Here is a 17,984-nt window from a genome sequence, read left to right as displayed (position 1 = left end):
CTGATTGATCAGAGCCACCAATCATGTGACCGTGCAATGGAACTTCTATGTACCATGGAATAGAACTATTTTTGCGTTGCATCCGGGCCGTGGGTTTAGATGAATAATTCAATGACATGTGATCAGCGACCCACCAATCAGGTGACGGGAATTTATTCAGGTGTTGTATAATTACATGTAGCACACGAATTTGAAGAGCAATATTTTTTTGGTCAGCAATACTATGGAATTGGGCCCAGTTCCATACATTGATTGGACTGTATGGGGCTAGTGCACGCGAAAAAAACAAGTTTTGTGGTTATTGCAACTGCCATGCAATGGTTACATCATAACCCATGCCCACTTATCCATCTTTTATGAAATAGGAAGGGCTGGCTACAACTAGACAACTTCACATACGTCTGTAGAATCCATTTGTTGCAAAAAGTATACTCTTACTTAGACTCACTTATACACGTATGTATACCAAAAACATCTCAATACAAATATGAAGAGAGCTTTTAATATATTGTTCCATAGGAAAAGCTGCAGTCAATACAAGATGAAGATCAGTAAAGATAAAAAGGGTACACCTAGCTTGCTGACTGGGCACCTTGTCTTTTCTTGACTCCGTAGTTGTATACACGTGCCATGTCTGTGACAATGTGTTAAGGATCGTCAGTAATTTATTGGCATGGGACTTCTGAAAACGAAGCATCTGTTTAGTCAACTTTCTTTTAAGATTAAAGCCCCTTTAAATATTTTACACATATCAAGCAAGTGCGGCATTTTGGGTTGGCAAATTCCTGGCATGATTTTGTGAACATTTATATCAGCACTTCAACGAGTGATGGGGTGAAAATTATGCAGGATAGTTTGGGTGCTTTGTGTTCAAAAGTTTATGAGAACTTGTGATCATATTTCTGAAACAATGTGGATATCATCACCATTTGCAAAGTTATGCCATTGGGATTTAAGTTTGCCAAACGTTGGCAAAATATTTACAGATTGATGAACAAGGTTTATCGGGTAACGATAAAGGGGTGTCTGGGTGTCTTTTGGACAACCTGTTGGCTATTTTGGCCCTACCTTCAGGTTGTTGGGCAAATGAAGCCAACAGCATTAAACGCTTCCTACTTTGATGCCCTGTGTTTCAATAAAAGGCAAACTTCAAGGCAACTAGTTTTAAAATGTTGAAGAAAATTGCTGCCGATCCCTTTTTTTAATGCTGGTCTTATTAGAGGCCCCGTAGCCGAGCAGTTTGAGCGTGGGGCTACGGAGTGGAAGGTTGGCGGTTCGAATCCCATTTGGATCAAAAACTGGAAAATTTTCTACGACGACCCAACAGTAAAAAAAAATGGGTACATGATTCAGTCAGGGAAGGTAAGATGGCAAGAGGAGAGGACTGGGCACCGCCACTCATATGCCGCGCCCAAGACACAGTGGACCTCTAACATCCCACTGCCCCTACGGCCAGTAATGGCTATGGGATACCTTCACCTTTTATTACTTCAAGTTTAAAAGGATACTGACTTCAGTGGTGGTGTACTGATCCCTAAGAAAGTCCAAGTCGTGGTCTACTTGCAGGAGACTCTCCTTCGCTGCGGTGAGGTTGTTTGTTAGTAAAGATTCTGCATCTTCTAAGCTGTACTCTAACATTACATTGGCCTGTGAGGAATAGTATAAGAGAAGGGGTGCTTATTTCACAAAGTCTGGTATAAGCACATTTTTGTTAGGATCAGAACAGGTTTTCTTAGAAATAAAAGATTACCACCAAGTTAAATGAGCTGTTAAGCTGAAAATACTGCTAAGCAAAATACAACTTGTAATAAAAAATTACACTGTGACTAGTTCTAAAGTAATTTTTCATGTGACTAGTTCTAAAGTTGTATTTTGCTGAGCAGTATATTTAGCTTAACAGCTCTTTTAACTTGGGCCTGAGATGCAACATAATATAACATGTTTTAAGTCTAAAAAGTGGCTTCTGTTAATACTGCATCATCCTCGAAAAGGGCATGCACATGATGAAGCCAGTCTATGAACATATTGGATATCTGACACCACTTTTAAAAATCGATTAAGCTAAAATTTCAATTAAATATGCAGATATCTACAAGGGTCCATTTCTCAAAGACTTTGAACTATGTACTTACCCCTAACCATAAGCATACTCTATCAGACGGAGGTATAGATGCCTTAGCATATACCTGGTCAGCTAATAGGAACTGTGTGTCCATCTCTTCACCAGACCCCTGATATCAGAGAAAAAACAAAATTCTCTGTTACAGTTAATTATCACAATACTTGATTGATTGTCTATTAATTGGTCAGTTTGTTACTAATGATTTTTGGCTTATTGTGCTTTATTGCCATGTTTTGCTGTGGTTACTATTCTTTGTTTTGCTTGGTTATTAGTGTTGAAAATAGAAACGAATAAAATGGAGAGGGCAAGCCACACCATAAGCTTTTCAAAAGAACCTTTCATCTACACAAACGAGGACAAAAAAGTAAACAAAATAGATTATTTGAATGGCAAGGGTTAAGACGGGGTAGTTTACTAGACACACTTTGTTATGCTGTCTTACCCACATGGAAATGTGTCTAAATGACGCATTATTTTTTTTAGGCAAACATACCTGTTTACTTCTCATATGTTGTACTATCTCCAGTGTAGTTTTAATATCTGGTATTTGTGCTCTCAATCTAAGACAAATATAAAATACATTAATTATACACAAACTTACATATTTTACATTGACATGTGCCAAAGTTGTATTTTGAGATGTTTAAAAGAGAATGACCAGGGGTCAGGGGTTCGAAACCATCTCCTTGGTAATATGTTGTGTCCTTGGGCAAGCCACTGCACCCCCACTTGCTTCTCTCCACCAAGGAGTATAAATGATTACTGACATTAGCTGGGGAGTAACCTGCGATGGACTAGCATCCCATCCAGAAGGAATAGAATTATTTTCAGTTGTTTCATGCCACGCAAACCGGATATAAACACCGGCCTGATGGGCCACATCGGCTCGTGACAGACTTTACATTTTACTTACTTTCTATGGTTACTGAAAATTATCCATACCAATGCATGTACAATTTTTAGGTGGACTCATTGTACAGACAAGACTCCAGTGATCTAATAAGTACCTTTTCTTCTTTTGAAGTAAATTGAGCTCCATAAACTTATATTTATTGTGCTGCTCGTCTAAACGCTGGACCACTGCTGTTGGGTCTGCATTCTCTGGCTTCTGCATAAATGCATCGACATCCTCCTGCAAGAGACAAATTAATAATACAGCATAAAAATATACAAACTGGTGCACAATGTAGTTCACTTTTTACAACACATACATTGCAAAACACTGCAGAAGACATGTTGCGTCAATAAACTTTCACTTCAGCATTTAGAGATCTGCTTTAAAATTGGGAAAGTATGTATACTACTATATGTTACTCAATCATAAACTCAATAATTCATCTTTAGTTTTTAATTTCTTTTATATCTGAATCCGACAGGCAAGACAGGGTGCTGATATTTAATTTTATTAAATATTCATTTACCTCAACATACACCTTAAATATAATGAATGATCTCAATGTCATAAGAAGTGCTTATGGCTGAGTGGACAAGACTGGTGTGTTTAATTACAATAATAGTTTGAATGCGTTCCAGTAAATAACTGATTAATAAAAGGAAAGAGAGAGTGAGTCAGTCCAGGAGGGAAAATCAAGAAAATAACGATATTAAAGGCATTAGGATGTACGTTTTTGACGCTTCAAAATTTATTGAAAAAAGTGATGTACGTATATTTTAAGATTACCCTATACCTACTCTATTTTGACAGCCCCTACCCTAATTTTTTGTTTGGGAAAATGACTCCCCCCCCCCCCCCCCCCACTGAAAACCATCAATTACTACTTTTTACCCTTGACTACACGCAGACACCTCCATAATGATTGTACACACAAAAAATTGCCCCCCCCCCCCCCAACAAAATTCCCTACCTACCTACCTACCCTAATTTCAAATGCCATGTAATCGGAAGCAGAACCATTTTTTTGGGGGGGGGGGGGGCTAATCTTTCCAATGGGAATATACATCTTATTTTTTTTTTATGCATGATGCCTTGAACTAGCTCTTTTAAAACAACAACTAGGTATGACACTGATCATTCATGCTGATGAAAACAAAATATCACATTCACAAAACAAACCCCTTTAAAGTTGAACATGTACCTGTCTCCCTCAACACAAAATACTTGATTTGCCTGCTAGTCACCCGACTATCCTCACACATTTTTCCTTGGTCACGAAAACACTGGATCATAAAAATTATTAAATTTCCGTAATCAAGAAGTATTACGGTATAGAATGTATCTTATTATTTCCTGCAAAGTAAGGAGAATAAGTAAATCTACAAACCAGGAATACTGCTTCGGGAATTCCAGTGTGAGACTTCGATTTCATCTTCTTGGCGGACTTCGTTCCTTCCTCGACTAGCGCCATCATGCATGCATGCCGTTGTCATTAAACTTGTCATCAGTCCCCGCCGCGCCCAGGCCCCAATCATCGCGTTGGGCGGGACTTTAAATTCTTTTTTTTTTGGGGGGGGGGGGGGGTCCTCCTGTCAAATTCTGGAATATTGGGACACATAATAATTTTATAATTAAATTGTCAAATGATGAGAATTGTGATAGCCACGTAATTTCTTTGACAACATCTTTGCGTAAAAGAATGAAGAAAAAATAATAATAAAGAAGTCTATGATGTCTTGAAAATGCTTGTATTTTTATTCCTCCATGCTTGACTTTATTTTCAGTTTCTTTCCTTTTCTTGAATGATGAATATACCGTAGAGCAAGGAGTTTTAATCAACGTTGTGGATAAGTTGCCCTCATGAAAATTGTTTTGCATGCATAAATTATTTAGAAAGTATCGGCAGTAATCGATGTTTGTTTACTCAGCGCTCCATACAGCGTTGAACAAGGTCACTGAATGACCTTCCTTTGATGACATCAAAAGGCGAAGGACAAATTGTAGTCTGGCAACCTTTCCCATCCGTTCAAAACCCCTGGATAACAAGGCATTACGATCTGGACACAATACCTACAAGGAAAGAGGATTCTTTGTACACACAAACAGTGAATCATTTTGTGCTTTATGCGTCAATTGATTTGTAGCTTTGTACAGTAACTGTTATTAATCTGTGAAAGACTGAAGGTTAGTTTGCCAGAAATACGAAACAGGATAGACGTAATCATGGCGTCCAGTGCGATGCTAAAGGTGAGAAATTTTCACATTTATTTTTAGCCCGACTGCGTCTGGCCGTACAGTACTATCGCAAGCTCTGTAGTACGGCCAGACGCCCGATGCTTCCAAAAAGACTGAATTTTTTTGGCCGCCGATGTAGCGATTTTGCTACATCTTTCGATCGCGATTTTCTTTTCATCCAGGACACAAATTTCCAAAGTTAAGGTTCGTAGTGGTAGAGCAACTCATACCTTTTCGAAAAAAACGTTCTTTGGTCTCAATATTTTCATCCATCTGGCCACAAGACGAATTTCAGTCATCAGATTCCACAAATATCGTCCCCCATGCGATCCCCCATGCGATTTCAAAATGGCGGCCGCGCTGTAATGTATGCATTATGCGAGCGCGCTTGGGCAAGATAATGAATATGCATTATTTAGTTCATGACCTCGTGTTTGTATGGCCAGCCGCGCTAAGTGTCCGACAAACGTCATAAACTATGATGCATATTCATTATCTTGCCCAAGCGCGCTCGCATAATGCATACATTACAGCGCGGCCGCCATTTTGAAATCGCGTGGGGGATCGCATGGGGGACGATATTTGTGGAATCTGATGACTGAAATTCGTCTTGTGGCCAGATGGATGAAAATATTGAGACCAAAGAACGTTTTTTTTCGAAAAGGTATGAGTTGCTCTACCACTACGAACCTTAACTTTGGAAATTTGTGTCCTGGATGAAAAGAAAATCGCGATTGAAAGATGTAGCAAAATCGCTACATCGGCGGCCAAAAAAATTCAGTCTTTTTGGAAGCATCGGGCGTCTGGCCGTACTACAGAGCTTGCGATAGTACTGTACGGCCAGACGCAGTCGGGCTAATTTATTTTATGTGCCTAGGCCGACACGGTGCGTTTTGTATTCGTCCATCAATTCTCAATCTCATCATGAATCAATGTTCAGACAAGTACGTATATATATCACAAAGATAAAAAAGGATTTAAACCATATATAAAAACAAAAAAATTCTAGTTTTTAACATAATTGGTTGCACATTATTACTTCCAGTGGTTATTCAATATGAATGAAATATTAATTATCACTGATTTGTATCATGATTTGTATTTTTGTTTAAATAAATTAACTTAAAAATGTGAATGAAATGATATATATAAAACAAAAATAATCTTTACTTTGTATCAAACATGATGTTCATTGAAAAAAGGTTCTCAATGTGAAAATGTGAACAATTTTCAGACAAGTAAAAGCTATTGAAACATTTGTGTGACTCCCCCTTAAATTTAAAAAGGAAGTATTTTCAGTGTTTAGCAAATGTTTTTTTTTTTCTGAGCAAATTCCTCGTTATAGAACTTTTAAAGTGTTTTTCATAAGTTGACCACAGCAAGATCTAGACTTTGAGAGTCCGAAGTTTTCTTTATACATACACAATTTGGGTGGAATTAAAAAGAAATGAAAACCTGTTCAGTACGAAGATAAATACAACATTTCGTCTTACTATATTTCAACAGGATAAGATGCAGTTACAGTTTGAGGACAAGTGGGAAGGCATGCGTCCTACTGTCCTGAAACTTCTAAGACAGGAGAACGTCAGCAGAGGCGAATGGCAGGATCTCTTCTGGTAAAAACCAAGCCCCATGAATAGGGCCCAGCTACTAAGAGAGGGAGCCGTATCATAAGTCTGACGACTTATAGGTCCGACGCCTCATATGTCTGAAATTTCGGACTTATGAGGCGTCGGACTTATGAGGCATAAATTTATTTATTCCGCCTCATAGGTCCAACGTCTCATAAGTCCAACGCCCCATAATTCCGACGTCAGAAAAACGAGGCGTTTAATTTGTCGGACCTACGAGGCGTCGGAGCTAAGACTGAGGCGTTGGAGCTATGAGGCGTCGGACTTATGGGGCGTCGGACCTATGAGGCGTCGGACTTATGGGCCTTTATTTGGTTAGGGGATGCGATTTTGTTGGACTTATGAGGCGTCGGACCTATGAGGCGTCGGACTTATGAGCAGACCCCCTGAGAGAGGCAGTCCAGTATCTTGGCCCCATATGTGGGGCTAAACATGGTAATACTAGTTGATTCAAATATGTCACCAATTTTGATGCCAATTTTGTCAATTTATATTTCAGGGATGTCCATTCAGTGTGTCTGTGGGATGAGAAAGGGGCCTACAAAGTCCACGCTGCGCTTGTAGATGACATCAGAGAGTTTGTACAGCAAGCTAAATCAGTAAGTGTACTAATGAAAATACATTGACTATTCAAGGTTTTTTTGGGGATCGCTTCTTTTTTAAAGTCTTTAGCACTATTTTTCATGAGCTTAATTCATCACATGTGTGTATCTTGCAGATTCTACCGTTCATTTTGATTTACAAATGGCTATTAATGCATACTTAGTTCAGTGAAAAGATGAAGCTAGTGACATTGATGTTCTATGTACATATAGATCTATTGTTCATTAACCCTAACTCCCCAGCCTAATTTACTAGGAACCGTACCCATCCTGGCAAATTCCAACACCCACATGGGCAATCGTACACACACACTGTTGGACTTAGTTTCTGGAGGTATGCCAACCCCAGTGTAAAAGACCATCAGTTTAGGGGTACTGTACCTATCCCAACAGATTTAAACAAAACCAGCTGTTGGGCTTTGATGGATTGAGTTCTGTTAGGGCTAAGCTAATCAATTTGCAAATATTATTTTTATCATTTTAAGTTGAGTCATCGCAATGCCATCATAAGTCGATCACAAGTCATCTCATTCCGAATCAAGTCACAAGCTATTCAAAATAACTGTGACAAAAGCTCCTGTTACTTGCGACTGGACTTTTAAATTGACTTGTGATTCACAAGTACAAATACATCGACTACAGCACTGATCTTTTGCTCAGATTTCATTTGTTACATCTCAAATAAGCCAATTTCACTTCTTTTCACAGAGGGTGCTACATGACCAAGAAGACACTACATTATTAAAAGCCTACATCAGTGAATGGAGTAAGTTCTTCACGCAGTGTAATTATCTCCCTAAGCCCTTCGGTCCGTTGGAGACGGCGTTAACACAGATGAGCGCTGGCACACAACAGAAGAAGAATGTACAGAATGAGGACACTGTGGTCAGGAAGGTCAGTAATTTTCCCCCTTTTGCTTAAATGTAATTTAATCGTAAACCTCCCAGATTCTTCAAAATGTGAAGGTATTATTTGCATTTCGTTCATTTGTTTTGTTTGAAGCAACAAACTTGCTCAAAATCTTAAGTAAGGTGCATAACAACTAACCAGTGGAAGTTTTAACTAAGTGGCAACTAAACATCTTGAGAAAACAGAGAAAACTTATGCACAATTCTTTGGGTCTCATAACTGGATTTCCTTGCTAATGCACGTAAACAAAAAGTGTGTCTGAGGGCACACCTCTTAAAACCACCTTCTAGGATTGTTTTCTTCCGAGTGATACAATTAGTGCAATATAGGAGAAGGCTCTGTCTCCGTAGCTGACAAGGCGGGATATGGGTACATGGAGTGTGAGAGCCGAGGACCGCAGACCAGGCCTCACATTGCGAAGGTGTATCACGTCCTGGATGTAGATTGGAGCGAGTTGATAATCTTTGCAGTATCCCGTAACAAGAAAACGTATTTGTCTTAAAAGTTTTTTTTTTTTTCATCTTGACTCAATATTAATACTCCTTTCAGCTGATGCTAGAGAGTTGGAACGATCACATCTTCAACAACATCAAGCAGCGACTACAGGACAGTGCAATGAAACTAGTGCTGGCTGAAAGAAACGGAGAAGCCTTCGAAAAACAACTCGTCATTGGGGTCCGGGAATCATATGGTGAGTTGACTTCAACTGTTTGTTCTGAGTACTCCCTCTTTTAAATGACAAACTTTTTTTCGGCCTCCCCATTCTAACGAAACTTTTGTCGAATAAATACAACAGATTAGAATTTCATTTTTGAAAAGCAAAGTTCAACTTTTCACACTGTGAAAGATACTTGAGGTGGCATTAAAATTTTGAAAAATATAATCTTTGGAATATTTGAAGAAGGCAAAAATGTTGAAACCAGGGAGTGAATATTAGGCAATGTCATTGAAAGTCGTAGATATGACGTCTTTATTTTGAGTGTAAAAAGCATATTTTTTGGGAAATATATAATCCTATGTTGCTGTACCTGTCGTGTTAATCTTTGTATTATTTCTCTTGAATTTCTTTTTTTCTTTTTACAGTCAATCTGTGCTCCAATGTTGACGACCGTTTGCAGATTTATCGGGAGAACTTTGAGAGGGCGTACCTGGAAGCCACAGAGACCTTCTACAAGAGAGTAGGGCCGGATTACCTCCGTGAGAATGGTGTACAGAACTACATGAAATTTGTGAGTAAATTATTCCAATCTTGTCACTCATAATCTGTCACCAAATGTATTTCAATCCTCGAAAAAAAATTATCAAATTTTAAGGCTGTCTTTTGTTAAGTAAAAAAGCCAAATACTCTATACTCTCTACTTTAGTCAGTTAATTAAGTACTGGTGTAAAATAATATTTTTTTATTAATTGTGTCAATTGATTTAAAGTTCTTCAACTTCAGTCTCCAACTAAGCAAACAATTCCAAAAATTATAAACATCAAATGTGTGCATATATGAGAGATGTTTAGAAATAACACTCCTTCATCTTTTCAATATTTTGTCCCATTAGGCTGACAATAAGTTGAAGGAGGAGGAAACGCGAGCCCTGAGATACTTAGAAACCTGCAGAGGTAGCAACTCAGTTACTGCAGTAAGTTATAAATCTTTGTTCTTGTAACTTGAAAAATTCACAGTTTTATTAGGATGGTTCTTAGAATATGGATATTTAACATGCAAAACATGCAATAGCAGACCTTGCATGATAACAAATTTTAATTTAAGTAATAGCACTTTGAATCGTATATGATACATTTGCTAATTGTATCTATTACCAGTTTTCACACTGAGAAGCTACCAAGATACAAAGCTGTCTTCAACCTATTTTTTTATATTCCTCGTTTCAGTTATCTGAATGCTGTGTTCAAGCCTTGGTGAGTTCCTTCAAGGAGGAAATTCTTAGGGAGTGTGCTCCGATGATCAAGAGCAATGAGACAGAAAGTAAGTAGGAATGCATGTTCATAGCATACTTAAGCAACAACAAATATAGGATTTAATGCTTACATAACTGAATATCTTTCAAGGGGAGTCAGGGTGGCGTAGGGGAGTCAGGTTGGCGTAGCGGTACTTTCCTTGCCTTCCACCGCTGTGACCCGGGTTCGAATCCTGCCTGGGCCAATATGTGGATTGGGTTTTCAGTCCCTGCCTGATTCCATGGGTTTTCCCCAGAATACTCTTCTGGGCTTTTCCTCCCACCTCTAAAATTGTTACTTCTTCTCATTGTCTTCTCTCCACTGGTTTCTTCAGGCTTGTGAGCTACAGTGCCTAGGGCGCTTTTGAGGAATCCTTGGTTTCATTACCAGAAATGATAAATAATAATAACATTAATAATAAGTCTCGTACAGAAATACATGTCCAAGCTTTTGATACAGTTTTCATATTTGGTCCTCATTTTGCATTTTTATTAAGAGTTTTTGAACCTTTTCTAAACTGTCAGTGTCCTTTTTTTTTATTTCTCAATGTTCAGAACTCAACCTGATGTTCAGGTTAATGGATAGGGTACCAGACGGCATCAACCCAATGCTGAGGGACCTGGAGCATCATATAATGGAAGCTGGTCTGGCTGACATGGTGGCAGCAGCTGATATCATTGTCACAGTAAGGAACCAGACTATTTTTTCTAGGTTAACCCATAACTTTCAGTACGGGAAACGACTCTAGTGGCTGTGATTTTATTGTCAGAAAGCATATATCCCTGTCGATTATTCATGGAAATGCCTATATTTTAATTTTTATCTTCAGGATTCGGAGAAGTATGTTGAGCGGCTACTGGAATTATTCAACAAATTTAGTGCACTTGTCAAGGATGCATTTAATGATGATCCCCGATTCCTAACATCCAGAGATAAGGTAAGTGGAAAAAAGAAAAAAAAAAAGTGTAAAAAAAAAAAAATCAAACTTATGTAAAGAATTGTACTCTACATGGTTTACTTACACAAGACATTATTACAAATGGCTATTCAAAAGGTGTTTGTTTTTTGCCTAAAGGTGTTTTATGCTGCTTTCAAATAATTGACTTCCTTTCGTCTTTCTCTTAGGCTTACAAGCATGTTGTCAATGACACCAAAGTCTTCAGGCTGGACCTACCTGCCAAAAACAAAAGGTATGTGGAATTAATTGCATACTGTTTTTAACTAACCACCAATCCATATACAACAACCTCATCAATTTAATTCCCCTAAATCTTGCTCTTTGAATAAGCCATTTGCGAGTTAATTTTGAATAATATCAAAACGCTGACTTATTCCAATGCTTTGCACGTTTTAACTTTGCAATCTCCCGACCAAAGAGACTGTTACTATATCATGTGATTCGGGGCAAGCCTTACACTAGCAACCCCCAGCTCCGGCATGGTCTGGTGTCTTTGTGCCATTCTCACCCATTGTGAACAATGTATTGGTGCTGAGCGTCACGTAACTATGCAAGAGCTTGCCCCGAATCTTGTGATTAGCAACAGTGTCTTTGGTCTGGAGAATTCAAATTTAAAATGTGCCAAGCATTCTGAGCAAGTCAGTGTACCAGATGTTTTTCAAATTTAAATCCCAAAGGATATAGGTCACTCGCAAATGAGTTATTGGAAGAATGGCCACAGTTTTACGATAATTATTGCAGTGATGAAAAGTAGACATGTGTGTCTACTTTGTTTTCTAATATTCTTACTACGCATTCATTTGGATAGCTGCAAGTTGATTTTACTTTTTCCTTCAAGCATATTTTTCATAAATTTGATGTCATCTGAATTCCTCCCCTCCCTTTGCACACAGTATAAGTAGTAAGACCCAACCAGAGTCCAAATGCCCCGAGCTTCTTGCCAATTACTGTGATCTCCTGCTGAGAAAGACGCCACTGAGTAAGAAACTGACATCGGAAGAGATCGAGAGCAAACTCAGGAACGTGGTAAGGATATCTGGCATCTAGGTCATGTCTCTTACCATCTGAAACTCTGTGGAGAAAACAGTGTGAAGATAACCTAGTGACATTCTTCATACTTTGATAAATCATGTCGCCTGTTTTATCACGACAACTCTGTCTGAATTTGGAAGACTATGCAAAAATGCTTGGCCTGGATGGGATTCAAATAAAAGTTGTGGCTTTCTGTTGCATCCTCACAGAATGCACCGAACTGCAAATGGTATTTCCCCTGGAGTGCAAATAGGTGTTGACCAGTGGTTGGAAGTGTTCCATACTGAAACAGCATCAAATCCATGGGAATGAAAAACGTCGCTTTTAGTTTGTTCCAAAGACATTAGGGACAAAAGGAGCACCCAGGATTGGACTTGGGGGGGGGGGCCTTCACAATTTTTTTTCTCCAAATATTTTAGAAGTTTGAATTTTTCAAAAAATGTTGTCCAAAATTTTTGGCCGCAGACATTTTTTTTTGGGGGGGGGATGGACTATTTGGACGTTGGTGGCGCCATTTACACCCCTATTATACTACTCAAAAATAGGCCACATACATATTATCACGATCAAAACTGTGGGACTAAAAAAAATTGACAACCTCTTGGGGGGGGGGGGGGGGCTGAAGCCCCCGAGCCCCCCTTGGGTGCGCCATTTTTGCCTGGAATTGCTTGACTGTTTTGCTCTGTCATATTGGAAATCATTTGGAAATTGTTTTGACATCATTTCCTTGAGGTTTAACCCCATCTTTGTATTCCCCCATAGCTTTTGGTACTGAAGTATGTGCAGAACAAAGACGTGTTTATGCGCTACCACAAAGCCCACCTGACAAGGAGGTTAATTCTAGACACGTCGGCAGACAGTGAGAAAGAGGAGAACATGGTTGAATGGCTCAGGGTGAGTTGCAAATAAATCTCGGCATTATAGCCCAACCCTTGGCTTGTTCGGCTTCAGAATCGTCAAGAAGCCGTAAATGTTTAAACTAAGGAGAAAAACTCTGACCTCATATTAACCCTAAACCCAAGGCTATTTTGGCTAGAAACCATGCCAAATGCACCAACATGCAAACCAGGCCTGCTCAGTGCAGCAAGATCCATCGTCTCAGAAATCTCGTGGCCAAACTGGCTCAGAGTCAGTGGTCTCCAACTGCGGCAGGATACAACTGTGGCATTGTTCAATGGGACTAGCTCTCATTGTTTCAGAAGCGGCCGTTTGTTCACTGGTGTTGATGGCTCAATGCAGCAAGGTCCCACAGACTACAGTTGTATAATGTGCTGTTTTGTGTGTTACAGGGTTAGTGTTAAAAGATTTGTGCCTAAATGACTTCATTCTTAGATCATAAAGTCAAACCATTTTTCTTGTTGATAGTCACAATTAATTATAGGAAAAATCGATTACTCCTTTTGATTGCAACAACTGCATGAATTCTGTACACACAGGAGGTTGGTATGCCAGCTGACTACGTCAACAAGCTGGCAAGAATGTTCCAAGACATCAAAGTTAGCGAGGATCTCAACCAATCATTTAAGGAACTCCATCGGAACAACTACGACAGTGTAGCAGGTATTCTGATTTTTCCAGATTATTCAATTTCACCTACAAAGAAAGTGGAATTTATTTTCAGTCCACACATGTATTGAATTTTTTGGTTTGAATTCATATGTTCAAATTTCAAAAGTAAAGTTGTATTTTGCCATGATTAAAGCACAAATTTAAAGCGAAAATAATTGTCCCAATGTGCAATTAAAAAACGTTGATTATGCCCCCCTTAAAACTAAAATTGCTCCTTGTTTTCAGAAATGTCGTCTTAAAATGTATTCTTCAGAATACATATTTTTCAGAAAAGAATAATTTTGTGACTTTATTTTTCTTCAGACAACATAAACATAAAGATTCTGAATGCCGGGGCGTGGTCCAGGAGTTGTGAGCGGGTCCCCGTCTCCCTCCCTCTGGAACTAGAAGACTTCATCCCCGAGGTGGAGGAGTTCTACCGGAATAAGCACAGCGGCAGGAAGCTGCAGTGGCATCACCTCATGTCAAATGGCATTGTAAGTCGTGACCTCTGACCCTTGGGTCAAATTTGAAATGGCAGTGACAAGTAGTTGTCAATAGTGAGAACGGTGGTAATTGATTTAAGACTTGGAAGGCGATCAAGTTACTCAAGTTACAAAATCTATCTTGTAAACTACACTTGATACCTCTATTAGAATGGTGAAAATAACGATGACGGTGTTGTTTTCCCAAGAAAAACAATAACCACTTGACTAGATTGATATGAACCTACATCTACTTGGTCAGAAACCAGTGCACAGTACTACGAGAAGTATTCTAAATATCTTTATCCAAATTTGATTTTCCTATTACAGATCACGTTTAGGAATGAGATCGGTGTCTTTGACCTGGAGGTCACGACCTTTCAGATGGCTGTCCTCTTTGCCTGGAACCAGCGACCCAAGGATAAGATCACGCTAGAGAACCTGAGACTGGCCACAGAGCTTCCTGACAGTGAATTGAGGAAAACATTATGGGTAAGCAAAGCTGGAGAGTAAGCACAGCAAAGTCTAGAAAGATCTACATGGCGAATTCACCTTCAAGAAAATCTGTGTGTAATTGAAAAAGAAAAACAATACAAACTCAATGTTTTGGATAGTATGCGGTGCTCAACATCAAAACATACCAACTTTAAGATACTTTAATAGTAAAACTACTAAGGTTTTTATTTTCTTTACTCTGTCTTTTAACTTGTGTGGTTTATTTAGAATAGGGCTCTGCTTAATGTTAAAGAAAATCCCCCTTACTGTAGTAAGAATAATATACTTACTGTTCGCATATTTCACAGATTAGAAATGAATTTTGGCTTTTGCACATGTGTACATTACGGAGCTAAGAATTCTGTGCTTACAGGGTTAATCACAGAATTTTTGCTAGGGTTGTTAGCATGGAATGGTGATCTTAAGTGTGGCATTTTTGTGGTTAGCAGAGCCGTTAAATTGGACCTTGGATAACACCGTTGCATTATTGGTGCATCATATGTTTTGGCAAAAAATTCAAAGACTCAATTAGCGATTTTGTAATTTTTTTCCTTTGGCAGTCCCTTGTAGCGTTTGCCAAGATGAAGCGGCAGGTCGTGTTGTGTCATGTGGAGGCCAAGTCTCCCAAGGACTTCACCGATGCTACAGTGTTCTGGTTCAACCAGCAGTTTGCAGTTATGTAAGTCAGCACTAAAGAATATGACTTTTTTAATATTAAATCTTTGAATACGTGTGGTTTAATGCTATTACTTTTCACTAATTACAAAAGTTCAGAAGCTGCTTGTGAGGGATTTGAATTTTTTTTTTTTAATAGATTTTTTCAAAAATGATATCCCTGACATCCCTCCCTCCCTCCCTTAACCCTTTAGTCACTGTAGCGCCCTCAATCGCTCTGCCTTTTACTCCCTGTATTGCCCGAAACCGCCCGAGTACTCTATGGTTTTATTGTTTCTTCAGTGAATAAACACAATGTAATACAATGTAGTACAGGCGCTAATTGTTAAATCACTTTGTGTGTTTGAAATTAAACTTATTCTCCCATAAACTCTGCGGAGGTAAAAACTGAAGGATATTTTTGAGATAATTACTTTTATTTGATTAATTAATTACTTAATTTTTTTGCAGTAAGAATGGAAAGCCCCAGAAGCGAGGTAAGATCAATCTGATTGGACGGTTACAACTGAACACGGAGAGAAGCGGGGAAGAGGAGAAGGAGGGAATCGTACAGCTGAGAATACTCAGAACACAGGTGGGTAAACGCTGTGCAGTAGTGAATACATCTTGCACCTTGGCCTAAAAAAATCAGAAAGATTTTGTAAGGTTCCCCTACTCCTCAGCACATTGTCTAGAAGCTACATGTGTGGTGTTATTTTTTCCCTGAAATATTTTGATTTTGACCTGCCTCAGCTGGTGAAGTGCAATAAATGTGTTTGCAACGGAATAAAGAGGCATTGTAGTAGACAGCGAGGTTTAAAATATTTAAAATCTGATTTGACCTTGTCTTGACGTGCACCTTGCACATTGCTAGTGCTAGAATTTAGCACTAGCTGTTTTAATTTATTCAAACAGAACATGAAAATCACAAGATTTAATAACCCTTACCTCCCCAACTCCATCAAAATCCATCCCCCCATTTTGGTGAATTTAGGGGACTTGGTCCTGCAGGCCTGGTTTGACTAAATATTGATGGACTGGAGTATGATGGACTTGGGCCTGGAGGCCTGAAGCAAAGCATGCATTGGAAGCAGTGTGATTGATGGATTTTGGCGGACTTAGTCCAGTAATTAGTAGGGACAGTAGGGACTTAGGGTTAAAGAAAATCTGTGAAAATTAAACCTATTAAAAATTACTACTTGCAATTACAACTTCTACATCCTACTCAAGAGTTAGTTTGTATTCAAATCCAGAATTACGCCTTTTGTTTTCGGAAGTACATGTAGTTTATACAACTCCAAATGAGACAAAGTGTGTAAATGTTTGGGGGTTTTTTCTTTCGATTTTTGCAGGAGGCTATTGTAAAGATCATGAAAATGAGGAAGAAGATCACGAACGCTCAGCTTCAGACTGAGCTGGTGGAAATCCTCAAGAACATGTTCCTTCCTCAGAAGAAGATGATCAAGGAGCAGATCGAGTGGCTGATTGAGCACAAGTACATGAAGCGGGAAGAGAACAATATCAACACCTTCATCTATCTTGCTTAGTGTCAACTTTGCTGATTGGGCAGTTAGGTCATTGCCGTCCAGCAAACAACCAATCAGGATGTACATGACTTCTGTCTTGGAAGAAAATGCCCTGCCTGGTTAAAAACAGTGATTGGCCGAGAAGTCTACATCAGACAGTGATGGTAACCACTCAGAAAGTTGCTTTCATAGCACTGCAACAATAGGGTGCTTTTGATTGGCTGTTAAAAATGTGCTTCTGATTTGTAATGACCAATCAGATGTTTTGTTGATAACCGTCTATAAATACTCAGACCAGGTGCTTTGTCGTTTGAATTCATGTACATGTACCAAGTGGATATATATTGAACTGTACTTTGTTGAAGAGTGTACTACAACTGTAAGGGTACATTAAATACAAAAGGCAGCAAAAGTAATAATTTTGTTCCTATAAATGGGTTGATGTAAGAGTCGAAAGCTTTTGAAAAGGTGCTTTGGTTCCCCCTATGAAACAACGCACTGGCTGCAGAGGTGTTGTAAGATTAACAAACCAAAGGCAAGCACAGACTTTTTGCAAACTAAATTAGTAGCAGACAAATGGAAGGAATCTTCAACATCGAAACTTGTAGTGAATGAAATTGTCCGCATCTTTTGATTTCAAAAAGCCATTTACTATAAGACTTTTTTTCTGAAAAGATTCAACGGCATGATTTATAAGCACTTAACCCATTAGCGCATGTGCTACACGGTAGTACACTGTGTTTATTCACTAATGAATGGGGCTGTACAGAGGGGCAAAAAATGTTGCAACCCAACGCCATTTTTTCTTCATATATCGTCTCAGTAAAGGTCAGTTATTGCAAAAATGTTGATAAGACATGAATCAGGGACCGAGAAACATTTCCCATTTTGTTAGGAAATACTTACAAAATTGTCTTAACTCTCCGTAGACTTTGTACACAA

General features: G+C 38.8%; 2 protein-coding genes across 2 annotated transcripts; one reads left to right on the top strand and one right to left on the bottom strand.

The window, feature by feature from the left end:
• Positions 1-18: 18 nt before the first annotated feature.
• Positions 19-4,548, bottom strand: LOC119745477 (prefoldin subunit 3-like). The gene is made up of 6 exons (XM_038221842.1): positions 4,405-4,548; positions 3,130-3,254; positions 2,616-2,682; positions 2,133-2,231; positions 1,509-1,647; positions 19-634 (listed from the first exon to the last, which is right to left on the bottom strand). The coding sequence occupies exons 1-6, from the start codon at positions 4,489-4,491 to the stop codon at positions 573-575; spliced, it is 579 nt and encodes a 192-aa protein (XP_038077770.1). The 5' UTR covers positions 4,492-4,548; the 3' UTR covers positions 19-572.
• Positions 4,549-5,063: 515 nt separating this feature from the next.
• On the top strand, positions 5,064-17,816 carry LOC119745908 (cullin-5-like). The gene is made up of 19 exons (XM_038222590.1): positions 5,064-5,264; positions 6,759-6,868; positions 7,383-7,482; positions 8,194-8,379; positions 8,944-9,085; positions 9,478-9,623; positions 9,945-10,025; positions 10,279-10,372; positions 10,899-11,029; positions 11,174-11,281; positions 11,470-11,534; positions 12,196-12,328; positions 13,097-13,228; positions 13,771-13,894; positions 14,207-14,379; positions 14,698-14,859; positions 15,423-15,541; positions 15,988-16,111; positions 16,869-17,816. Exons 1-19 carry the CDS (start codon positions 5,241-5,243, stop codon positions 17,061-17,063), a joined length of 2,349 nt encoding a protein of 782 aa, XP_038078518.1. The 5' UTR covers positions 5,064-5,240; the 3' UTR covers positions 17,064-17,816.
• Positions 17,817-17,984: the final 168 nt, after the last annotated feature.

Source organism: Patiria miniata, unplaced genomic scaffold, assembly GCF_015706575.1.
Source record: "Patiria miniata isolate m_02_andy unplaced genomic scaffold, ASM1570657v1 HiC_scaffold_7, whole genome shotgun sequence".
Classification (NCBI taxonomy): Eukaryota; Metazoa; Echinodermata; class Asteroidea; order Valvatida; family Asterinidae; genus Patiria; species Patiria miniata.
This window is presented reverse-complemented; position numbering and strand designations above follow the sequence as displayed.